Source organism: Strigops habroptila, chromosome 1 (assembly GCF_004027225.2).
Source record: "Strigops habroptila isolate Jane chromosome 1, bStrHab1.2.pri, whole genome shotgun sequence".
Classification (NCBI taxonomy): Eukaryota; Metazoa; Chordata; class Aves; order Psittaciformes; family Psittacidae; genus Strigops; species Strigops habroptila.
The window spans coordinates 89013131-89040127 of record NC_044277.2 but is presented as its reverse complement, the minus strand read 5'-3'; the positions used below and the strand labels follow the sequence as shown (position 1 = coordinate 89040127).

The window sequence follows — 26997 nt, the reverse complement described above, 5'->3', positions numbered from 1 at the left end:
ATTTAGTTTGAATTTGGAGGTTGCAGCACCTATGCAGCCATGGAGCATGGCCACAGGGGAGGTTCACTGTTGTTCAGAACAGCAGCAGAGAATGTTAGACCAGAAAATGCTAGAGATCATCACATGTAATTTTGGAAGTCACTTGGAGGACAACTGGCCTATCAGTGTATAAAAGGGGGAGCAGAGTGCCATGGCCTGCAAACTGTGTGGTTTTTCAAGGTTTATTCCCCAAGTCAATTGTATTTCTGGAGAGACAAGGAGTGGAGCAGGTATAGCAGCTCCAGAGAGATCCTCCTCTTGTCTTCAAGAGCACCAACGCAGCCATCAGCTCAGCAACCATGGCTTCAGCCCATTACTCAGAGGGATGCACCCACACAGACACTTAGATGCCCAATTTCCACCTGGACTTTTGAACCCCACTCCAGAAAGGGGAAAGGAACTCAGATCTCCAAGCACAAGGGTGTACAATGCACCTCCTCCACAGGGCACCCCTCGCTGCCAGCCTCAAGCCTGCTCTCTCCCTCTTGGATCAGGACTTAGCCAAATCCTCCTTTCTCAAACCATCATTAACCATTTGCTTATCTGCAGTACAGTACATCATGCTTAGTTAGATGTCAACAGGGGACCAAGCTTACCTTTTAATTTACTTCTCACCCGGGATCTTTTTCGGGTATAGTCATTAAGTTTTGGCAATGACTGCTTCTGATAGTCCAGGATCCAGCTTTTTTCACTCTGACCAGTGCTTGTATTTTCATTGTTGCTTTCAGAGAAAAGATGTTTCCTGTAATTGGACTAAAGACACTATTAAAAGTAAGCCCTGCTCAGTCAGTTCCCTCCATCCACCCAGAAGCCCCCCAGCTACTCCCCTTTATCTACCACCAAATTATTCCATTTCTTCCTCCCACAGTGCAATACCTAAAATATTTTAAGCTGTGAAATCTGACAAAACAGCAGCAGTTAACCATCAAACCAGCACTATAAAAACATCAAAAGGCAGATGCCTGCTTTTTGCCAACATGGGGTTTACAACATCTTCTGTCTTCATCTCTTGCTCTCTCTTGTATATAAATATGAGAGCTCTTGCAAGGAGGAAAGCCTAAGCGTGACTGAGCTGCATCCCAGAGCACAGAAGGAAAAAATAAACACAGACATTCACTCTTTGGTCTGGCAGCCCTGGTGCACCCAGAGCACTGCTTTCAGTAGCAACAAGTAGACTATATTGAGACTACAAGGCTCACAGTTCTCCACCTCTGCACTGGGTAAGCCTTAAACTTCAGCTTCTTTAAGGGCACAAACGATTCATGCAAGTGGATACACACTGCAACCAAAGGCTCTAGGGATGAAAAAGCACAGACAACCTACCTGCCTTCTCTCAAGCTTGTTTGAATCCTCATTCTTATTTTCTATTTCATAACTCCTGCCAAGTAACCCATAAAGACATGAGTTAGAGTAGCATACACTGCACTAGCATGTCACAGAAGTGCAGAAGGGGCACAGCCAAAGAGTAATGGCAGGGGTCTCCTTAAGAGATCAGCAGGAGAACCAAACTGTTAATATGCAGTCATTAGCCAAGTTTTTCTTCTTTGGTTGGTTTCTGAAAGTAGCAATCCAGGGATACCTGGAAATTAGCACCTTTTGAAAGGAAAAAATAGGCTATATACTTAGAGATGGCAAGTCCCTAGCAGCTTGCTATAACAGACATACTGTGGCAGCTAGGCAAGGAACTATTTTATTAGAAACATCACACAGTCTTTTTGCTCTTAAAGCAGCTTAGTTAATGCAATGAACTCTTCACTCACAGAGAAAAATGTTCATAAATGGTACATATATAACCCTGTACCTCTGACTTTGTGAGGAAACTTTCTGGCCAAGAATCTTTTCTTTGGCTTCAGCAACCTAAAAGAAAAACAGGTATTTGTCTTAAAGTCCAGTTACCCCATAAAATAACCTACAAAATTAACACATAGCAGAAATGGACCAATAACACCACTAGCAGCATGCTCTAAGTGCGGCACACAGTGTGGGACCGGCTTTGGACCCGGATGTTGGGACGCGGGGCAGGGTACCATGAAGTAGGGTTTTATGCTGACACCCAGTGGCAGTAGCAAGGATTGGGCGGTGTCCAGTTTACAACGGAAATTCGGTGTGTCCTATTCAGCACCCATTGCCTCTGCATTAGCAGGCAGCAGTGACAGCCCCTGCACCACGGAAGACGCTGAAAGCCAAAGGGTTTGTACAGTGGAGCCACCTTGACGGAAGCCATCAGAAACAAGTTTTATACTTCCTGGGAAAACTCGCATTGGTCAAAGTTTCAAAGCAGGCAGAGGTACTAGTTTTTACTTGATTTTTTCTAACAGTCTGCAAATATAAGTGAAGCAGAAATTCCAACAGAAGTTTTGTGAGGACTGCCTTTAACCTGGGACTCCCAACATGCAAAGCACAACTTGAAGAAGATTTCAATCTCTTCTGGTTTAGCCAAGGAGCGCAAAGCAAAGGACGCTTAGCAATCTGCTTTCAATGGTCAGTAAAAGGCAAACAGAGCTTGGCCTTCAACTGCAAAGATGTCCCATGGCCTCGATCAAGCAACAGCTCAAATTTCTGTTGCAGGTGGTTTCATCATATATTACCCACCACAAAATACAAGTAGTGATAAGCATTCTCCAACCCCCCCCCCCAAAAGTATATATTTTTCCGTGTCTAGCACCACACAGAAAAACCAAGAACCTCAGATTCTCAGTTGTCTGTTTTGCTAGAACAGCACATCCATCCTCCCTGCATTTCTATAATAAGAGAGATCCCCTGCTTCAAGTTACTACTCTGTTAGCTGCTGAGCTGGGACCTTAGCGCATCTCTTGACAGCTTCTGTGTCAACTTTACCTTTTCATGACTTGCAGAGTCTGAATTTTCAAAGTCATAAATTTCCTTCCTGCAAGACAACACATGCGACAGTGACGTACAACAATCATGAAGAGTCACCTTATAGAACTTCATGAAGAACATGAGGGGAATAACAGGGTTTCTGCTCCCATCCCCTGTGAACTCAAAACCACAACAAAAAAAAAAAAAAAACCAAAAACAAACAAACAAAAAAAAGACAGTAACTTGTTCCTTTTTATAATTTTAAGAGGAATATTCAGAAGACACAAGTTAACCTATTCCCATTTATACCATGGACATTTTGTTCCCAAATTGTCAATAACAGTATGTGGTAGGAAGAAATCGTGAATGGAAAGAAAATTTCAGACGCATTTAGGCAAGGAAAAAAAGGCCATTTAATTACCTTTTGAAAATTCTAACATTTAATGTTTGTTCTCTAACCACTTCTCTGCATTTAGATTTGTTCTCACGTCTTTCAACATTTAACTGTAACTTTATTTCTTCCTCCAAACTGTAACTATTTAAAAAAAAAAAAATCCTAGAATTATTGCGCAACATACAGTACAGCCTCCTCTTCTTACTAGCGAAGGAGTAGGATGACTAAAGGACTGAGTTCCTCGTTAAACAAGTTTCCTAAAGAAACGCCCATTTTTCAGATGAAACACTAGAGGGAGCAGAATGACCAAACTAAGAAGTTCGCCTCTAATTTCTATACTGCTGCTCCTGTTTTACAAGCGGTATTTGCTGCATCAAGTTATTTGGTCTTAAAACACAGAACTTGTAGTAATGATCAAGTCCTGCAGCAAATTTATCCATTCTTATCTACGATCAATCAAAAAATTAATCTAAACATTTGGTTGGGTTTTTTTTTTTTTAAGCTAAGGGTCAGGGGGCTGAAGCAGAACACCCAAGAAAGCCCCAGAACAGCAGCAGAGATCCTTATATACAGTTCATTTGCTCTCCTGCCCAGCAGAAGACATTAACTTGCACACGGCACTTGGCAGAGAGTGCAAGAGTAGGGTGCAACAAGACAGACTTCCAGTGCTGCAGACTGCATATGGCACTCAAACCCTGGTGTGTTTCTGTCTGCAGTGCCACTAGCTTGGAACATCAGCAGACCAATGTATGGGTGTGAGGGAAGGCAAGGGAACAATTGCAGAAAGAGAACATTCTGAAACTGCAGACACGCAATGCCAAAGAACTGGGACAATACCTGAAAGAGCTCAGGTATTTGTGAAGGAAGCTGCTACTCATGGCAACTCACTAGAGGATGGGAGGATTACAGTTGGGCGATGAAAAGTGGAAAAGCCAACATGACATTGTACCACAGAGGTGAGGTCATTTTTGGCTGAGTAGAGTTAGCTTCTGAAGCCTTTATCACTTTTGGACCCAAGGTTCCCACTGAGGTAAGTTATGATCATTTGTAGCCTCCTGCTTTTGCTGCTGCCTGTTCTGTTCAGACAGATCATCCTATGGGCATACCCTCCTCACATTAACACTAGAAATGGTCTAAAATCACCTGGTACACCAATCCTTGCACAGGCACAGGACTGTGTCATACCTGCCTTCAGTCCTCTGCTTGGCCAGACTAGTTTTTCTGTTTCCTTTTTCCCAAGTAGCATCCTTCTGAGAAGAGAGTGGCAGGATCTAAAACCACAGTACACAAAATCACATTCTTATCCTGGAGCCTGCTAAAAGCAGAGATCAGGCATGCCTGAAAACTTCATTCCTATCTCTGCCTCTTATCTCTTCACTCAGGTGGTGCCCAAGCGAAACATACCCTTGGTGTTGACTCCTCCATGGATGGCTCTTCTAGGGGCTTCTCACTGGGGAGAAGAGGACACATGAGGGGAATGCAGTGCAGAGGGCAAAAAAACACCAACTAGCATCAAAGCAGTGGTTTAAAAGGCATGTAGGGAAGAAAGCTAACTCGTAGCTCTATGTAAGTCCAACTTGCTAACTAGAAGAAATGCTGTCCCGCAAAGTTCTGGAAAAAAGGTATTACTAATGCCACGGTGAACTCAGATTCACACGATCTTTCACGAAGGTCATGGTCCTCATTATGAATAGTTACATATCTGATGAGCTCCAGTTACACCGCTGAAGCCAAACTCTCTGTAATACAGCTGTATGCTCATCTTGCATTTGGATTAAATCCATGATGAAAAAGAAAGTCACACTAAAGCAGCAGCCAAACTAGCAACCAAACATCACCATTCTGCAGCTCCAAAGTGCTGTAACTCTGAGCAACCAGCTTTGCTAGACAGGGTGGCAAAACAGAATCTGTTTTTTCTGCTTGATAAGTGATGGAATAAACCTGAAAATCACATGCATTAAAACCCCAGGTGAGGGAAAACAACAAAACCAGAAAAAACCCAGCTTGCTGCTTTTTGTCTGCAAATCACTCACCTAGGCTTAGCTTTCATCCTTGGAGATGGAGTTTTGGACTTTTTTGCTGAAGGAGGCAAGGAAACTACAGCTTCACCCTCTGGAGCTACTATGAAACCTTTTATCTGCTTTTGCTGTAAGGCCTACAAAAGCAGAGCCTTCACCATGTCACCTGGGTGACACTTAACTGGGTCAGACTTAAGGAACTGGAAGGAGCCATGCCTGACCTGAGCCTTCGTTAGCATCTTCCATATCAGTTTGTTGGTTCACTGTAATCACGCTGACACCAGAGTTAACCATTTCCTGCTTGGAGACATGAAACCATGGACAGAGCGTAAATACAACCAATAAGGAAGCGGGCTTGGGGCTGGTTTGGGTTTTTTGGTAACTGAGATTTTCAGCGCTAACCTGTGGCAATAGCCGGATGACAGGCTCATCATTGACCCAAAAACCACTTTAAATTGCATATAAATGATACTATAAGGTTCTCACTAAGAGTGTCCCATCACCCCCTTATGGGAGGGAGTAAAATTATTTTTTTTAAAGCAGTTTTGCCAAAATTGCAGCTCTGGAGGCAAGTGGTTGGGTTGACTTCCCACAGATATAAGTTAGGGTTTGAAAACACTGTTGGATCTGTATACAAACTAGTTTCCTTTGAAAGGTTTTAACCACATCTACAGAAGCAGACTAGAGGAGTGGGAACAGGGGCACAAGGACTGTTTCACCATACACTTACTGCTACAGCATCTGTTAACTGTTGGCTGCCCTGAGAAGCTAAGTTGTCTGGTAGGGTCTCCACATTTTCAGAGTTTGAAAGATCTTTGCTCTTCTGTGGATTAATGGACTCAGATATCACTGCAGAACAGCAATCAGGGTGAGAATATCATTCCAGTAGTTGAACACACACCACCACCCCTCTCCATTCTTACACACTTGCATAAAAGCATAACAGTATACCTTATTAGATGCAAACATCTCCAGATGACGTTCAATAGAACAAACCCAAACATCTCTGAATTACCCTGTGCAGAATTGCAATGCTAAATAAACAGCATCTTGAGACCACCCCTTTCTAAGCCCCTTATACTACATGAATACATATAAGCTTATGATCTTATTGCTACCTTGACTCTTAGCTCTGGAAGACATGGAACAACCCTTTGTGTTTGGCTAAAGCAACAGACCAACAGGATCTTCCACCATCTCTGTTCGCCTCCATTGAATGTCCACAGGGCACTGCAAAAGTTTTTTCACTACAGATGGACTGCCTTCTGCCCTTTGTACTCCTTGATTGTTTCAAGTAATAGTGCCCACCTTGTACATTTGTGAGTGCTTTGTGGTGGACACTGATGAAGGAGCTCCTCCCTCACCTGCACCTCCAGAATCTGGAGGACTTCCCTTCTAGCTCATTTTGGGTTGTAACTGGAGGAAAATGAAGACTACTGAAGAAGCCACTGCCTCAGACATTTAAAGTTGAAAGTAGCTCTTTCAAGCATTTGCCTTGATAAATCTGAAACGCACAGTAAATAAGAGGAAAGTAAAAATTTGCCTTTAATATTGGCACAGAAAGAATGCTACCTAAGTGCTCTTCAAACTTGTGATTCATTTCTGAGATGGTGGGTGGTAGCAGCAGAAAAAGAGCTACAAGTTCATAGCCTTAGAAGATGTGGAAATTTCTACTACCCAAGTTACACCACGAAATAATCTATACAAGAATTAGTTGCTTTAAAAACTGAAATACAGACAGTGTTGCAGCAAGGACATATCCCAGCCTCCAAAGAGAAAAGAACACTATACAGAAAAAAGCCACCTCCCAAATAATTTGACACTGAAATTGAGCTGAGAAAAAAGTGCCTGTTTAAGACCAATTTTGATCGTATACACCTCTTGCTTTTGTGCTGAAAGCAGTTTTTCCTCAAACTGTGGATCACAGACTTGGTGGAGATTTACAGAAGAACTTCACAGCAAGATAAAGGAAAAGAAATTAGCTACTTTTTCTTCCTCTTGGAAAAGTGCTGGGCTTGGATCTTCCTTTGGATCGAGAACCCAAGTGTCACATCTGTACTTCAGGCTCTGTGTTCCCTCATCATCTATCATACTTGGAACAAAATTAAACTCAGTCAAGTGATCCTGGTAGGAGACATCCTGCAGGAGATGTTCACTGACAGCACAGGACATCTGGTCACAGAAAAAGTCAGTGTTCCCAGTTCAAAGAAACATAAAGCATTGCTGCAGGCTGGCGAGTAGAAAGAAACAATAGCTATTCCAGGTCCAGCTAAAAAACTTTCCTGCCCTAAGACAAGCAGCTACGTTTGTAGTTGGGGCACAAAACCTGCCATATGAGCTATTTACAGCAGCACTCACAATGCCCCTGCATACTGCAGCGGGTCACTGCCTGCAGACAGGAGCTGTGCTGCTGCTCATCTCTCTCCACAAACAGGGACTGCAGCTGGGTGTTTCTGCTCCCCCAGCTGCACCTCTACAACAGCACCCAGCACCTCCAAGGCATCATCCACCCCATGGGGAGTAAGTGAGCTGGAGCACACCGTTCTCTATCACATCACTTTGTTGAGAAGAATCAGAAGCCCTGCAGGAAGCTTGGCTTTCCCACCACACACACGCCACTGCACAGAGTAGACCATGTTAAGTGCCAAGGTGCAAAACTGGTCCATCAGAAGACCTGTGCTTCCATGGGCACAAAAGTGGCACCATCCCCTCCTGCAGGAAATATCCACACAGCACAGCCAAACCAGGAACCATGCATGGGGCAAGCAAGAAGGGAGGATATGTGGGTGCATCCCACTGCAGTTCCAGCAATCCCAGCAGCAACATGGCCATGGTGCCCCATCCTTACTCCCTGGGCTAGAGGGACTCAGCATCCATCACTAACACCAATTACCAAGTTCACAAGATATCAACAGTACAAGATCGAGCCTGGGGGTTGTTTGTTTTGGTTTTGAATGTGGTTAACTGCAAGTTGTAAATTGCAAGTGAAACTGAAAAGTGAAAACTGAATTATTTAAATTTCATGAGATAAAACAATTTTTTAAAATCACCTGCTTCATTCTGCCTGGTTTGCTTCCCACCATGGACAGGCTCCTCTTCAGCCACATTAATCTGTTGGTGTGAATTAATCTCATGTGAAAGTGACTTTAAAGAGAGTAGAGTCTTTATCTAGTAAAGCTAGCTAACTAATAACAAAACTAACAGTTGTTAGTTGCCAGTTGTTGTTAATTGCCAGCAAGAAATCATTGGATGATGAGTTGACCATTTGGAAAGGTTTCAACTCCTGCAAGGACCAATGACAGTCACTATACTATGGCTATTCACTGTCACCTAAAGTTTCCTGCAAACCCCATGCTCTGTGGATGAAAGTATAAAAAAGTAACCATATTAACACTTTCAAAAAAGAAAAACTCAAAAAAAAATACACAAAACAAACAAAAACACCCCCCCAAACCCACACACACCCTCCATGTTTTTACATTAGCTTATAAAAAATAAAATAGAGGTTTTAAGAAGTACGCTACTTTTAATCTAGAGGTACTATCTAAAAAGTCAGTCTAAGATTTGCAACTTGCAGCACTCCTTTTCTCTGCGTTATGTCACAATTTGCTCATCCTGTGCAACGCAACACTTCGAGCTAATGTAGGAGCATGTTTATAATTCAAGTTATGCAATTAAATGCCATATGCTGTATTTCCTGCTCAGAAACTTAGCAGAAGTAATCATAACACACTCAATTGATTAACTAACCAGTTTAACCTTCCAGCTTCTAAACCATGAATTTGAGTCCCTTGGAACTTTTTTCCTAAAGTCTCTAATCTCTCTTTCAGGCCAAAGCTAAGAACATCTATATGGAGAAGTCACAAATCCACAAATGGAAGATAGATATATAAACAAGCAGGCATTGGAGGGCAAAAAAACCATGCTAAAACAACAACAACAAAAAAGGGAAAAAAAAAAAAAAATCAACACACACAAAAAATGCTCACAAACCTCACTGAATGCTTTTACCCAGTGCATAGCAATTAAAATACAGTTTAGAAAAGGAAAAAAGCCTCATACTAAGAGCTTACCATCATTTTTTCATCTCCCAAGACTTTTCTAAGAATACTGAGTATTTCAAACTCAGCACTGAAAGATATTTTGATTTTTGTTGCTTCTGTTTTGTTAAAAGTAGCAGGAATCTTCATATAAATTTTAACAATCTTTTCTCCATCCTCCTCTGAGTAAAAAAAAAAAAAAAAAAATTTAAAGAAAATAAAAAAAGGGCAGTTAAATTCTGTTTTAGAACAAGACATTTAGTCTATCACCCCGAAAATGTCTGAATAATTGTTTGAGATTTTTAAGTCTTTTACATCTTGCCCATGTGTTTCTAATTACCCTGTTCACCCATTTCTTTCTCACTGGATCTAGTTGATTACAACTATTACATTTATAAACTGCCCCCTCAACATGTCCTGCTTGGGTCAGGAGGGTAGGTTATTGTGCCAAACAGGCCCACAGGCAGCCCAACAAGCAGAGCTGGTGCAAGGTGACCAAAGCACATGACCAGGAGGGAGGAGAAGACACAGGAACTCTCTTTGGTGATGGTGAGATTTTAGGTTGACTCCATGTGTCTTGTGGACCCACAGCCAAATGGAGGATAATGTTAGTTAGAATCTTACCCTTAAAGCTGTAACTGCTGACTGCTTCTTTCGACAGCCTCACAGAGTCCCAAAGAGCACCCTTTGAAAACCAAAGCCACCACATCAGAAGGGCTGAGCAACTACCTGCTGCATTAGGCTAACCCAAGACCACCTGGGCTTTGTTTTTACCTCATTACTGTCCACATAGAAAGTCACACTCTCACTGCCAGTGTTGAAGTCAATCCAGAACTTCTCCAGCTTCTCATCTGCTGGCTTCTTCAGCTGGGGAAGCACAACAGGAGCGCTGCCATTCCCAGAAAAAAATCCCACAACTTCTGTATCATTCTCAGTTTTCATTAATAAGAGAAAATTGGAAAGCATTGCCCAACACGTGTGTACACATATGCATACCTCACAGAAATAAGAGTTGGGGTTAACCTGCCAGTTGCCAGCCTACTGCTCACCCAGCCATACCCACCAAGTCAGATGCGGCTCTACCTCAGCCAAGGGAAATGCAACACACAAATGCTTGCATGTTTGGGGCTGGAAAAGAGTTTACAAAAGTTTTCTGTGTTTCTGGGCACTTGAAATAAGCAAAAGCAGTGGAACCAGCTTCCATTAACTTGGTTTTGATTTAATACAAATATCAGGAATGGTGCCAGAAGTACATGTACTTAAAAACCAGTAAAGCAATCTGCAGGATCTATATCTGTGACTGTGACCTCTCCTACAGGGGCATCAGGCTAATCTTGTTTTCTGGCAGTCTAGGAGCAGGTCTGCCAGAGGAATTAGTGTTTTCCTGTCCTACTCTTTCTCTTTAGAGATCTCTCTTCTGTCATCACCATGAAGAGAAGCACCATCTGTATCACCTGGCTGATATAAAAGCAAAGTCAGCAACAGCAGGCTGGGAGCTAACGACACATAAGCAAAATTTCCAACTAGAATAGAAGGTTACACTCTACACTCCAGAAAATTAAGCTTTAATGAAAAACAGGAGGGGAAAGAAAAACACCCACCATATACCACAGAAAGTAACATTTTCACAGCAGTAACACTGTAGGGAAGGTGTCACAGCGTTAAGGACTATTACCTCATTCATGTCAGCAAAAGCAGATATGCAAGGAAATGAATAGACTCTGGAAGAAAAACATACTTCATATGATACATTCAGCATCACGATATGACTTTACGAAAGATAAAGAAAATCATTAAGTTTGTTTACTAATCTTGTCATTCAAAAAAGAATAAATCCCTAGAAGTAAATTAAGCTTGGAGACTACAGTATTTTAGTAGCAATGCATTACCTTTGATTTTACTTTCAAAAACTACCATTAAAACGAATAAAATTTCTTTCTTAAGAACTTCATTATCCACATATGTGAAGTAGACCTTTATGTTATATATATAAAACACAACCCAGTTTGCAATCCTAGTTTTTCCCCTCTGCAGTAGCAACAGCACCAGCTTATTCTGTTGGTTTCCAGCTTACCTTCTTTCATCCCCAAGCCTTTCATTTAGCTGGTTAAGAAATTTTCTGCAGTCCTTCAAGACAAATGACATATTATTAAAAATCAGGCTACATTTCCATTGCAAGAGTTATTCTATTGGGCTGTGTAATCTCTACACCAGTTATAAGCTTTTAGGCAGTCAGCATGATGCCAAAGGCCACTGGGGAAGAAACAGTCAAGTTACTACAAATGGGTGGACCCAACTTATGACCAGCAAGCCTCCAAGCAAATCACAAAAATTACTTATTTATGCTTTAGAAGTAAAATAACTTAGAAATAAGGGCTATTTTAATAATACGCCACTTTATATTTGCCAGATAAAACCAAAAAAAACCAAACAAAACACCCCAACCAAACTTTCCACAAATTGCTAAATAACTTTGTGCATTTGTAAAATCAGTTTTGTAGGAACTTCTCACAAGGACATTCTGGCTGAACTCAACCAAAACTAGCCCCTATACAGACTTGTCAAGTATGTTGTTTTCAAAATAAGGACCCTCACCGTCTCAAATTCTCTATCCTTGATCTCTTTGAAAGCTTCAGCAAGATAGTTATCTTCAAACCAGTGGTGAACAAGGTCATCCCTCCATTTTTTGATCATTAACCTACAAAGTGCTTCTGAAAGTGCAACCTGAAGGTCATAATCTATGTGGTAAACATAAGCATAGGATAAATATCATCCACCAACATAACAGAGGGTTATAGCATTGCTATTCTTGCACTTGTATACTACACAGCCACATTCATCAGCTAGCTTCATGTATGTTTCACCTAGGAAAACAGGAGAGGATAAGAGCTAGGAGAAAACAAAAATGATTTCGGGCAGGAGGTTATAAAGCTTCTTAACTGCAGTTAGTCCGCATCATGGCATAGTTCACATTTTCTTTTTAAAGACTAACACAGCCAGCATACTTTGTAAATACATACATAAAGCTGATCTAGCTACTTTTCTACATTCTTCAGTTTAGCTTTTCTTATTAGTTAATAGAAATTCTTAATACTAATCAGAAAGAACTAATGCATTGTTGCATCTAACAATTTCGATTAATATTTTCTTAAAGTACCATCAGATTTTTCCCCCCCAAGTATCAGATCTTTACAAGGAAAGAATTTAAATTATAACTAATCAATAATAAATAAGCAGAAGTAGTAAAGCTGTAGAACCCCAGCTTCATAAGAATAACCACTAAGTACTTCTTACCACCAACCTCCAGCATAGTTTTTGCAAGGTCTTTCCTGAAACAACATAACGCAGCATGTTAAAGTGGAAATAACTTTAACTCATCACATGGAGGAGGGTGTTTAGCTACAGGAGCTGGACGGAAAAAAAATCACTTACGTGAGTGAGCACATCTCCTCGGACAGAGGGAATTTCTTCCTCTCCTCCCGTGGGAGACTGTCAAGTATAGAGTTGAGGGTCCTCAAGCCCTTTCCCCACAGAAGAAGTGGCAGAAAAGGAAGGGAAATGGTTCAGGAACATATTTTTCACATTTTGTATGTCATTACACCCACTTGTGTGTGAGCATGTACCTGTAATTTCCTTCTCCTAGTAGGAATCTTACCTCCTGCCTCAGAGTCCAGTAAATATTTGCTTCTGTCACTAGATGCCCTAGTTCAGGTAAAAATAAGTTCACAATCTGTATTTTCCCTAGAAAAATCATTGGAAAGGTTACAGCTAGCAGCAAGCTGGTTTCCTTGTAAAAAATAGTTGAAGCAACTACAGTTTGTTGTGTTGAAGGAGTAAAAATGTCACAGCTGTGGATTCATTTTAAAACCAAGCCTCCAACCATCTAACCCTAGACAGAAAAGGGAACAGGTAACTTCTCTGTAAAAAGAGCTTAAGATACTTCTACTGGTGACCTGGGTAACTATTTAAATAGGTATAGAAAGAAGAGGCCATTTACTAACCACAAGATATAAATCTATAATATATGTCTTTTGTCAAAGTCAACAGAGTAAACCACTAGAGTTTACCTAGAAGATGCTCTTGCCCACTCTGCTCCCACTAGAATCAGCTACAAGGATGAAAAAACTCCAGTTACCCAGCCCACAGTGTAATGCTTCATTTCTATATGGCTTATGAACCTGGATATCTGGGCACAGAGATACTTGCTGCTGCTTGTGAAAGCACCTGCTCCCCTGCACTAATGGAAAGCCAGCTGCAGTCCCAGGCAAAATCTTGCTGCTGTAATGAATGAGACACAGACAGACATCCTTCTGCCTTGTTAGGATGGCTGAAGGAGTTACCATGTTATTCTGTGGAGGTGGCTACATTCGGCAAGGAAATAACATCTGAAGCCAATAGGAACAGGTGTGCAAGAGCAGACCATCTAGCCTGAACTCCTTTCTGAAGCACCACTTACTCTGATCAAGTGAAATACACTGATGAGAGCCATTTAAGCAAGATAACACAGCTATTTATTTATTTTAGCATATTCAAAATAAGCAAGCAAAAGAAACAGTAAGAGGTTTTGTGCTCTGAGGTAAAAGTTAATGAAAATTAACTGGAGCGAAATCAGCAGGAGGATTTAAAGAAAACATTGCAGAGAGGAGGAGGAAGATGACATAGGGCATGGAGGAAAGAAGGGAAAGTGGATAGAGCTCAAACAGAATTAGGAAATGTGCTCCCAAGACTGAGATTCAGGATATTGAGAAATGGAGGGGGGAGGGGGTGGGGGAATAAATATACTGACCTTTATTACTGCACTTGCAAATCACCTGACGGAAAAAGGAAGCCTTCATTAGCACACCACAACCCAAGCACAGCAGTACTCAAAGTGCTGAGGTGTTTATGCACCCATCACTGCAAATTTCAGGGGCTAAATAACATAAAACACTAGTGTACCCACATCAGGAAAAGCAGTGCCACCTGATACAGGTATGCCACATATGGTAACCCCGATCATACAGGCTGGCTTTATGCAGGGATGGTAAACAGAGAGAAGCACCCACTTCCCCCAGGGATTTCAGCAGTGCTAGAGCGCAGTGCCACAAGATTCCCTGAGAAACCCACATCGTGGCATTGCTTTACTTTTATTACACATATGGGCCTATGTAAAAACACATTTTATGCTTACACACTACAGTACCAGATATCGTAGCATATTTGAAAAGTGTTAGGGTCCCCTGAGGGAAATTAAAGGAGAAAAAAAAAAAAAAAAAAAAAGAAACCCACACAACCTACAACAAAAAAACACCAACAACACTTCATCCTCCACAGTGAAAGAATATGGAAGAAATGGACCACTAAGACAAAAAAAAAAAAAAAAAAAATCAAGTTTTGGCAAATAAATAACTTATAAAGTATTTAATATAATTTTAATGTGTTTTGTAAAGAAAAAAATAAGGAAAACTTGATTTTGCTCAAGTATCTTTTATCAAGTCTCCTAAAGAGAGTCATAAGTATTCAAATAAATTCTAATGCACAAACTGACACATTTCTAGTAAGGTACAGACAAAGATTGTGGGAAGAGCTTGGGGAAAGCAGCTAAAAGCATTCTTCCTCATGCAAATTTACATCACCAGGCCTCCAATACCTCTAACATTATGAATGTTTAAAATAGCAAGCTAAATGAAAATAGTAAGCAGGTTGGATTACTCTATAAAAGTAAATGAGCTGTTTCAAACACAGAAGGAATGAACTGCCAGGACCACATTTGCACTTAAGGTGCAGCTCAGTGTCAGTAACTTGTGTTTTTAAAACAGAGCTTCAGCACAGAAGCTTTTCTTTTAAAAATACATCAGAATTTCTTGCACATTTTCCTGCAAAAACAAACATTTGACTCCATGTCAGAAAACGAGCAAACACTGCAGCCATGCACGGCCCCAGAGCAGCTTCTCCCAGGTATCTCACCCCAGCCTAATGCCAGCCCAGAGCATGCTCCATCTGAGCAGCAGCCCAGTCTCAGTCCTAGGGCACAAGGTCTTTCTAACTACTCATTTCTTAACAGTCTGTGGAGAGTTAGCTTTCTTATTCAATAAAAGCAACCCTTCTGCCCTCTTAATACACATACGTACCAATGCAGAGTCAAAGAAGTCTTCAAGAAGTAGCATCAATAACTTATTCTCATTTTGGCCAACGAGGTTCACAAACTCTCTTGCTCTTTCAAACCAAGATACCAGGTAAAAGTTAAAAGAACCAGTTAAAATCTGAGTTATTAATCCTTAAACTACAGATATCTGCAGGAAACCTTAAACACAGAGACAGGTTTTTGTAGTCCTTGAAATTCAGAGTCATGTACTCTGTCAAAAGCTGCACAGCATTAAGGAGCTCAAATTTTGCTAGGACGACATTAAAAGTGCCACCCTTACAGCCACTCAGCAGGATTTATTCCTCCCCTTCCCTCCTCAGCCCTCTTTTTGTCCTCCTTTCTCATGTCAAGGCACACACTCTTGGTGCTCAGGACCTTCTGGGCACAATGCGTGCTGCTAGTGGCATCATGACCTCTATGGAGATTTCTAGCAGACATCAATTCACAGTAAAATAATGTTTTGAAATTTGTCAAGCTTTTTCAAAGTCATTATTTTACTACCCTATGCATTTAAACATATTGCATAGCATCACACACCTATAGCTACCTAGAAATTTATGCTTCACTGGAAGTACAGAGGTCAGATTGGTGAAACTTTATTATTAATCTCTCCATACAGGAATTTTGAGCAACTGTATCCCTGAAAAGCATAATTACAAGGCAGGATGACAACATTTTACACTGAGGACTCTTTGGTACAACTCTGCTAACACAGAGCAAGAGTTAACTATTCCCTCCCAGTTATGCTAGATCCAGGTATTCCTCATCTTCAGCATAAGTACATTTCTGCTACTACAAGTATTACCAGCTAAAACCAGTATTGTGCCTGAAGACAAAATGCAATTGCAGATTAGATGCATCAGGTTTACTATGAACCTAAAAAGGGACCTTCATAAAGAATATGTCAGTTTATAAAACTATAAAACTCTGCTCATCAATTCTATTACTAACTAGAATTGTATTTTATTGGAGCACTTAAAATGCAGTTAGGAATTCTATACTATTTCTCAAATAGGACTCATCAAAGCTCATCCTCTCCTTCCACTGTTAGCTTAAGAAAAAAGCCCAAAACAAACACACACATACCCATACAGTCAGGTAATAAGCAAAGCCATGATGTTAGCTGCTGTACCAAAAGCAATGCAACAAAAGCAAGTATTTTTTTCCCACTAAACTTATAAAATATATTAAAAGAAAATAAATTCCTTTCTGCAACAAATCATCTTCTAGTTCTTACTTCTTTTGAGTTCTTTTCCTGATACAAGCAACCTTAAATCACATTAGCAACTTTATATACAGTATTATACTCATCTTTTCTACCAGTCCTTGCTCAATGAACAAACTCGTCCCTTCTTGAAGATCACTTTTAAAGTAGAGCTGAATACATTTCAGCATCAGTGAAATATTCTGGAATTCATTCTTCTCAAGCTCCTACAGAAACACAAAGTGTTGAGCTTCATTAGTCTGATACCCACAGAGCTGGGTGTTAGGGTAGCTGAGATTATTTATGGTACTCACCTTTCTCAGTGCTTTGTCTAGCTGATTGAAGAGAGATTCGCTGTATTTCTGGAGAGGTTCTATTTCTCTCTCCTGAAGCAGTTCACTTATTTTCTGAAATCCCTTCCCCTTAAAAGCATCAGTGAGAAGTGATTCGAGCTGCACAGGGAGGGGAAGCAAGCAGCTAGTGAGTAAAACAAACAGGCATTTAAATTGTAACAACACTGATTACCAGAAAACACTTGCAATGCTATTTTAAGTTACAGTCTTTTTGTTTCTCTGTGTTTACTCTGTTTGATTCACTACTTTCATTTTACTCTTACATCTGAAGGTGAACCATCAGTCAATCTCCAGAAGAGACAGGACACTTGAAACTGAGTAATCTTAAAGGATACTGAATAAGGAAATCAGCGACTCTTTAGTACACTCAGTTTGCAAGTCATATCATGTCCCACAACTATTATAGTCATTTCGTCCTGCTTGCTAAGGAAAAGATTAAGGGTTCTGCAGCACTACCCACATTACATTAAATTATAAAAATTCTACATCATACCATATCCATTTAAAAACACACTTCTAAGTATATGTAGACTGTTTGTAAGACAAAGCTAAGGATACATTTAAAAGGTATTTACATAGTCTTCTGCTCTGGCTGCCATGTTGCTGTTCACCTCGCTGTTACATTCTTCATGGTTTTCTTCCTTTAAAAAGGGAGAAGAAAAATACAAGAGAACAAAACAAACACAAAACTTTTTCTGCCCAGAAACTGAAGACTGTTGGTTCACCTGCTCTCTCCTAAAAGGTGATCTTTCCCTCCTTAACCCCTAGGGAAAGTTTCGGTCCCCCCCCGCTTCTGAACCAAAGGTTTATGGAAGCTGCGACCATGAGAAGCCGCTTCGAAGGCCCGCAGGCGTTCCCCGGGGTGCGGAGGGACCATCACTCCGGCGGTGCCGTTCCACATCCCGCTGCCGGTTCTCTAGCACAGGGAGCAGTACTTACCTGAGCCATGGTGCGGGAGAAGGAGGCGGGTGGGGGGCAAGTGCTGGTGCTCCTTCACCCCTCCCCACAACCGTGTCCAACTGCTATCGGATACACCCGCGTTTGGGCTGGAAGAAAAAGCGTTCACCAGCGTCTCCCACGGCTGTAAGCTCTCCTCTCCTCAGCCAACCTAACTACCGAACTGTATTTCCCAAGGAAAAAAAAAAGTCGGGTTTCGCTCCGACACTAAGGAGCCGCACCTGCGGGACAGGGGGGCACTCGGACGAGTCCCTCCGCACCCGGGTGGTGGGATCTGACCCCGCTCTGAGCAGGCGGGTACAACAGGGGAGCCCAACCCCACAGTAGGGGCTGCTTCCTGTCCCGGAGATGGGGATCTATAGCCGGTGTCCTCTGCCTAAGGCTGAGTTATGTTCTTCGCAATTAAGGGGAAAATTCAGTCAGTTTTCGGAGGCGATGGAAAGGACTGAGAAAGCCCTTGAGAACAGGTGGGATCGTTTAAGTGATTACAGCAGCACGAGGCGTTCAACGGTTTTGTCTCTATAATATTACACGTGCTTTAAATTGCTTCTGCCTCTTAGAACTAAAGGCAAACTCGAAAAGGGGGAAAAAAAAAAAAAAGCCCTATCTGGTGTCTCTTCCCAAAAGAAGGCGACAAAAAAGATTTGTCTATAACTTTGTAATAAGTGAAAAGGTGCTGGTCAGTAAGACGGCACTGACTCCAGCTTCGTGCTTTAAACCTTGTGTTACCGAGCACAGCGGGAAAGGAGAACGTCCCTATTAGCGCTTAATTTGTTTACACCTGTACCTAAAGTGCAGGTGCACCCGCACATTTAAGGAAGAGCGGGTTACTAGCACACTGCCTTTCCCTTTCTCCGTGGGGCTTCTCAAGCTGCGGGCAAGCTCTGAGCCGCGCTCGAAATCAAATAGTGGGTCCCCACCGGGCAGAGATGCGCCTGGAGAGGGGATCTTCCCGAAACCGCCCCCCAGCCGAGCCCTGCTGCTGCCGGGTTAGACTTCCAGCCCCAGTGCTGGCGGCTGGATTGAGCAAAACCCCCTTAGCTACCCCTGAGGGCCAAGTGAGCGCAGTAGAGGGAAGGAGAGGGACCGCAAGCCCTGCTCACACACCCACACCCCCACCCCCCCGGAGGTGTATGTGCTGCTGCCCCGCCTGAGGGGCCGGCCGCGCGCCCCACCCGCGGCAGCCCCGACGGTATAAAAAAGCGGGAGTAGCCGCGTGTCACCACCCCCCGGCATGAAGCTCACCTGGGACATCAACGACCCCCAGCTCCCGCAGGTACCGGGTGTGGGGGGTGCGGTACAGACATCCCCTGCTGGCTATAACGCAGGGCTGGGCAGCTGAGGTGGCAGGGGAAAAATCTCCTGTCTAGGCAAAGCTTCGTGTTGTGGTAGCTTTACTTCTCCAGCACCTTTTCAAACCTGTGTTAGGTTGGGCAGCAGTAGTCCTTACAAAATGACCTGTAATGAAAATACAGATTTGATGTGCAGCTTTAGCCAGCTGTGCATGACCTCCTAAATTAATTTTAAGCTCCACTGTTTGGCTGGTTTCCTTCTCCCTTGTTCCCCATTTAAAGAAATGTTGAAAAGAATCTTGAGTTGCCTGTTTTCTGCTACTGTAATTCAAGTTATCTAAATATTTCATTGGCTTGGTGATATGACATTTTATTGTCAATTACCACTCTGCTTTTTTCTAGTTATGAGCTTCAAGTGCTTTTTTAATTCACAACTTTTTTCATCTTAAAGTTTATTTCATTTTACAAAGCTCATACAACTAGAGAATGGCTCAATTCTGTAAATGCTGGTAGCTTACATGCATTCAGTGGGACTGCTCACATGTAGTACATGTATATGTTAAATGAGTGTTACAGGAACTCTTCACTTGCTCTTTACTTTAAACTTAGGGTTTAAAATCTTAGTAGTTCTTTCATTGTTCTGGTAATTCATATTGGCAAGGAACTCCAGAAAGCTAGTGAAATCCCAAACTGAAATGTTCTTTCTCTGAACCACTATGCAGATATTTGAAGTATATTTGCAATGGCAACTTTTATTTCTATTTTTTGGCAGAAGCCTTATTGAACTCCTATTAGATGCACTTTAAGAAACCATTCCTTAGCTAAAACTTCTAGTTTCTAGCCTGCAGATGCACAGTCCCACGATGGAGAGAACTTTTATTAATAGTATGTGTGAGCAGGGTGGCTTCTGTCCTGCTTGGGTGGATCCATAGTAGACCACTCAGTAAGTTTTGTTAACAAGGCTGATCTCTTACAGCTGAGTAACCTCACTGCAAAGAGGCACCTGTGACAATTGACCATGTTATTATGGATCATGATGCAAAAGAGGAAAGGATCCTAATTTCTCTTGAGACATGGAAGCTCAGACCGCCTTTCCCCTTTTTTAGGGCATTTCTCTCAAAAACTAATTTTCTTAATTCATCTGCTGCTCAGGTGGTCATGGAAAAGCCCTTTTTCCCCCATTATGCATTTCGCAATGGGGCAAAAACATTAGATTGCAATATCCTACTAATGTTCTCCTGCTCTCTTCCTTGCTGCCTGCCCTCCCACCCCTGCTTGCCCTGCTGCAGGAGCCCAAGCACTTCGATGCCTTCCAGGAGTGGCCCGATGGCTACGTGCGGCTCATCTACTCCAGTGAAGAGAAGAATGCACAGAGACACCTCAGCGGCTGGGCCATGCGCAACACCAACAACCACAACTGCCAGATCCTCAAGAAGTCCTGCCTGGGGGTGGTGGTGTGTGCCCGGAGCTGCGCCCTGCCCGGAGGAGCCAGGCTGCAGCTTCGCCCTGCCATATGTGACAAGGCTCGGCAGAAGCAACAAAGTGAGAGGCACAAAGGAGAGCTGGAATGCCCAAGGACCCCACTTCCTTCAGCTCGGCTTGAGTTCTAAACTGGGATCACCCTTGCATGCAGATTAAGGCGTCATTGCAAAGACAGTGATGAATACATATATTTTCAAATTTCATAGATGTCTGCCTGTAAATACTTAAAGGAAAATGGATTTAAGATCCTTTAACTCATTAGCATTTATTTCAATTATGCAGCTCTAGTTTCGACCATTTGGTTACACTTGGTAGTCTATGATGTATTTCCTTGAACATGGTATTTTAATCTGAATTTCAGTGAAGGCTGATTTTATTGCTCTTGAGCTCTGTTTACTCTCAGACAACACCCTTGACTTTAAACAGTGTCTTCAGTAGTTTCTTTATTTGTCTACTTGCAGAGAAAGCCTGCCCAAACTGTAATTCAGCCCTTGAACTGATCCCTTGCCGAGGACACAGTGGCTATCCAGTCACAAACTTCTGGAGACTTGATGGCAAAGCAATATTTTTCCAGGTAAAAAGCATGCATACATGTGTGCACACATATGTATGTTATATCTATATATAAATTATATCTATATAAAGATAATATTGAGTGATCTATCACTTCCCCCTCTCCTGCCCTCCCTTCCTCCCCTTTATTCTTTTTTCCTTGTGTAACATCGAGCATGGTGAACATGTTGGAGTTCTGGTCCATGACTGAACTTCTCTGTAGTACAAACGTGGCAATAATAAATAAAACAATAACACTTGTCTGTCTTTTTAAAAGCGGTGCTTGTAAATTAACTATATTCAGCTTTAACAACATTACTGATGTCTCATATTTGTGTACTGTAAAGAGTAGAACTTTAACAAAAAGGTTGTCCTGTACCCTGGTGTAGCTGACAACTGAATGTCACCAAGGACCTAATATTTATTTCCTATTAAAATAAACAAATGGGGAAAGAAAAACCTTACTTAAATTGTACAAGTTGAAATGTGAAATTCCTACTTCATGTGAAAATACTATTTGAATTTTAAGAGGGTTTAAAAACTTGGCAGAAAAGGAGATTTCAAAAACTAAAATTTGAAATGTTGATTTCTTTTTTTAGCATCAGTAGGACAAAAAAAAAAAAATCACAAAAATCTCTGTTCTATGAGATCACATTCTCTGCTACATGATTTTTTCTTTTCCTTGACCCCCCCGGCAGTGAATTCTGTTCTCCAGTCAGTATATGCAAGCAAACTAGCTGTGTTCTCAAATTCTCATGTGTATTGTTGCTGCTGCTGTTGTTCAGATATTCTGTTACAGACATGGAAAAACTGAAGATTTTTACCATCAAAATAGTTGATAAATCCTTGCTTAGAAGTTAATTCCTATTTGAGAAAGGACAGCATTTTAAAGGCAATTTAAGTTTCCTACTTTGTCTTAGGGACTATATGAAGGCCCATTCAAGGGAATGTAATAGGTAAAGACATGCTAAATATATTGTTTCACCATGTATCAATATAGCTTTGGATACATGGATCTGCATATCCACAGATGTTTCAATAGCAGAGCATCTTTGGATGCCTTTCCAGGATATACTTTTCAGTCCTATTCAAGATTGGTGACATTAAACCTCTTTTATTTTATTTACACTGTTTTAGTGGTGGCTGTTACAAAGTAGAACTGCGATGCTGGACTGCAGAAAACCAAACTAAATCTATAAACTCTTTTTTTTCCCTCATGGTTCTGATTAACTACTCCTGAATGTCACAAATGTAGGTAACACCTTTCCTCCTTCATCGGCTCTGCAGTCTCCATTGACTTCTCCTTCAGTTTTTCCTTCTACGTACCTGTAAATCCCTATTAATTATCTTTACATTAAATCCCTTCTTGTTGTTTAGTACCTCCTGCCCGTTCTCCTGTGTTGTGGCTATGTCTCATCCTACTTATTGCATTTTCTTTTCTCTTACCCCCTTCCAGTTCACACCTAATTCTTTGTTAATCCTAATTTAGGCCAAAGGAGTCCATGACCACCCCAGGCCAGAGAGTAAGTTGGAGGCAGAGGCAAGACGAAGTGCATTTAAGAAGCAAATGTCCTCTTTCCACCATTCCCAGAAAAAAAGACCTCTAAACTCAGAGGTAAGTCAAAGTCATTAGTCAATTATAACAGCGGCATAAGCATGTACTGGGGATCCTTGGGCAAAACAATGTTTTACATCATGCTACATCTGTTGATTTGGGGCTGAAATGAGCAATAGCACAAGTGTTGGAACATATACATCTGTGTGGGCAGTACTGATTCACGAATCTCAAAGATCTACTTGTCCTTGTCAGGCAGGAAGGTACCACGACAGCAGTGGTTATGCCAATAACCTACAGAATCTGCCCTGCATGGATGGCCCAGAAAGGGTTGGCATCATCACAGACACCAGTTTTTCGATTCCAGCCCAGTCTTACCCTTTGCTGCAAAACACTGACCTTTACAAAGCATCTTATGACTCAGCCAGCTTCCAAGAGGACCAGCTGTCAGCATACCCGAAGTGCCCCAATCCAAGGATCTACATGCCCAGGCCATGCAGCTATGAGTTTGGAGTTCCTACCTTTATAAGCTCCAGCCCTTACCCAACATTTTACAAAGATCTGCCAAGTCCTACCATCGATGCAGATCCCCTCAGTTTGAATGGATCTCACTACAATGCAGTGACCACCCATGATAAAAACTTTGATAACCCTGGCAGACACTATGGACTGAAACCAGCTTGGGGGAAAACTGGTAGTGGAGACCAGAGTGACTATGGACAGATGCAAACCAGCGCTAACTACCCTTGCTACAGTGGGGACTACCCTTGCAGGTACGGTCCCAGCCCCTCTCCCATAGCCCCGCCATTGCAAACAGTTATCACAACCACCACTAAGGTGTCCTACCAGGCCTACAAGCCATCCACGCTGAAATACAGTGACAACCTCTGTGATATGAAAAACCTTCAGAGCTATACGCATGTGGCAGAAAATGTCTCTGGTGCTATCTATTCAGGGATGAAGATTCAGGAAGATTTTGGGATGATAAAGTCAGCGTTGCTTTACCAGCATGACCCAGTCCCCCCAAAGTCCAAACCAGCTGAGAATGTGGAGACCTACCAGTATGGGCCACTGCTAGGGAACAGTTATGCTGAGCATGAAGGCCAGACCTTAAAGTTTGAGAGTGCTGAATATTGACTAAATGTTGCCCAAAAGGCAAATACATGCAAATGGGAAAATAAATTATTGTGCTGACCATGTGCATATTAAGCCCAGTGGCCTGGGATTTGAGGAGAGGCGAGGAAGCAGTACATCACGATGGCTTATCCCCCAAAAGTGCTTTTCTGGAGCTGTGCTGAGTGAAGTGTACTTTGCATACAATTTCAAAGCAGCCCCACCTAATCCCTAAAATGGCACGTGGAGCTGAGCCCCAGACATGCCTGGGAGAATGCAATAGGAAGATACCGCACCTCTGGAAGTCAACAGCCTCTTCTGATGGCAAGCGCAATTCCCTTACAGCTACAGTTCTTGCCAGATGCCTCAAGCTTTGAGAGAAAACACTCCATCTGTAAGAAAGAAAATGCTTACTGGGTAATGGAAAAAAAGATGAAGGAAGGTGGCTATAGATTATTGTCAACTGAAAGAAACGACAGAAAATGAAAGAAAGAAAGAAAAGAAAGCAAGACAATTTGCAGAATAATTCACCTGAATGGCCCACTTACCTGCTGTGATCCATTTGATGAATGGGAAGACCAGCTAGGTTTCTCTGAAATGAGAAGTGAAAAACCTACATGTTGATTTCATGTTGCTTTTTTATCCTCTGCATCAAGAGTACTTGCCAGCCTTTTTAGGCAAAAGGGAAAGTCCAGGCTTGCCCCACTACCACTGAGAACCAGCCTCCTGCCACACTCAACCTGGACCTGGAGGCAAGAAGGCTCAGGTGATCCTCCCAAGCATGCTCAACATCGCATGGGTGTCAGGTTAACATCTGTGGTCCTGAAAACCATTTGCAGTGAAACTGCTTTTGTCTAAAAGGGTCTGGCAAGCTGGTCAGACAAATACTGTACAGGTATTGCTGCAGAAATTCTCTTTACTCATAAATACAACTCCATCCTGTCAAAAAATGCAACATCCTAGCTGCTTAGCAGTACAGGTCAGTGCTGAATTTGCCTTCCCTTCTTGCCTTTCTGCACTGCATCTCCATTAGATCTTTCTCCTTCCTTCAAGGGATGACTTCTAGTCATTCTCTCTGCAATCATAACTCCCCCTAACCATTCTCCTGGAAATGAAGGAACTAAAACTAAGGGCTAGATAGCCTGAGCTACACAAAAATATGTAAGAACTTGCATCCCTGAAAACTAAGCTAAATGAATTAATTCTCCATCAACCCAGGAAGAAGAAAAAACACAGGAGTACTGCTGGTTTAAAACTTAGGTATTTTGAAAGCTGCCTAGTACTGAGGAATGTAACCTGTGCCCAAGCTGTGTGTGACGATCAAGGGAGTTATGTAGAAATAGGATTATTCAGGGTTTCAACATTTCTTCTTATTGTCATTATAATTATTGTTACCAAGTGTTTTTATGGACACAAATATTTTTAAAAAAGTTTTATGTATATTTTTGCCATGTTTTGAGGAACAGCATGCTACTGTATCCTTTCAATAAACACGAAATCACAATTAAGCACCATGTAAACTAAGATGAGCAGCTTGCTAGATGGCTTCAACACACAGAGCCTTGCAATGCTATCATCAAACTGGTAAACCTTACTTTCAAAGCATGGTGTACAAATACCCAAGTTTTTAAAACAATTATTTCTGGTACAGTATACTATATTTTTATGAGAACAATGCAAGCAGTCTGACATGTGAAATTGAGCCCTATGGGAATTTAGCTATTTTTTCAAATTCAAACCATGTGAAGTTGTAATTTACAAAAAGATTAAATGAATTCATGTGCAGCAAGCTTACGTTGTCTTTTAGGGTGTTTGCTGTATACTTCACTTGGCTTTTGTTAAAATCGCATGGCAATTCTTCTATCAGGTCTTTTAAATGACTGCCAAAAACAGTCTCAGATGAGCAACATCAGTTTGATAATTAGCCCATATACTAAGCTTCAGAAAGAGAGGGGAGGGAGGAAGTTACTACCTAGCAAGACAGATGCAGAGTTTAGGAGCATATAACTCTATGCCCATTTACAGAACTGAGATTTCTCATCTGTACTCCAAATCATATTGCAGCATTTGATGTGTAGTTTAAAAATCAAGAGTTACAGCCTTCCAAGTTTAAAAGGAAAAGAAACTGATTGTAGGGGAATAAGGCTGAACAAAACTACTAAAAAAACTGGAAAGATTTGCAGCAGGTGCAGAAGTCAAAAATTTAAAGCAGGAATTTGCTCCATTTTATATTGATTTTAGAGGAGTTAAGCTTCAAGTGTATTAAAACATTTAGACAAGCTGTGGGGGTTTTGTGCTGTTAATATTACTGGTATAAAACTTGTCACTGTAGCTGTATGCTTAAATCATTATGGTATGCTCTTAAACACATACAGCCTTTTAAGCAGAACTTTGTGCATCAATTAAGAAAATGCAACCAATTGTGTTAAGATGCTACTTTTCGGGTGTGGACTTGTTCCTAATAAAAATGACAACTGTTTAAGCACAGTAAAAAGCTATGGTAGCAATTGCCTCACTGTATCATTTGTAGCCCTAGAGCAAATAAAACCACTCTAAAGGTTATTGCAGTCTTTCTTCACTTTGCTCCTTTCATGCTCAAGTGTCTGGAACAAGATAGCTGGACATTACCTTTTCCAGATAAAAGATCATATGGGTGAAGTCTAGTGTTCTACATAGTTTTCTCTTCAAAATATATATATGTAAAGGCATTGTGAGCTTGTGTAACAAAAAAAGCTGAAACTGAAAGCCTCCTTCTTGGCTTATACAGCTGCAGGATTGACTTTAAAAGCATGTTTCTTAAGCAAAACACTATTCTGCAGAAAGATGTGTTCCCTTTGGTCCCTGAGTAAGCAGCTTCTCTTCCATTAATCGTCCCCTTCAAGCACATGAGAGGAGCCCCTTGCCAGCCCGCATCCTGTACCACAGCAGACATCATCATCTAACACATTCCAGTTGTTATAGCAAAGTCACAGAGGGAGGGGAAAAAAGGTGCTTTCAAACCTTGGCCACCTGTGGCTCCGGCTTCATATGGACTACAAGGGCCCTACTGAGGTA

At 41.6% G+C, this 26997-nt stretch overlaps 1 protein-coding gene across 1 annotated transcript; it reads left to right on the top strand.

Annotated features, from left to right (window-relative positions):
• The first annotated feature begins 19181 nt into the window (after nucleotides 1-19181).
• Nucleotides 19182-23983, top strand: GCM2 (glial cells missing transcription factor 2). The gene is made up of 5 exons (XM_030502674.1): nucleotides 19182-19225; nucleotides 20531-20783; nucleotides 21185-21297; nucleotides 22765-22890; nucleotides 23086-23983. The coding sequence occupies exons 1-5, from the start codon at nucleotides 19184-19186 to the stop codon at nucleotides 23965-23967; spliced, it is 1416 nt and encodes a 471-aa protein (XP_030358534.1). The 5' UTR covers nucleotides 19182-19183; the 3' UTR covers nucleotides 23968-23983.
• The last annotated feature ends 3014 nt before the right edge of the window (nucleotides 23984-26997 follow it).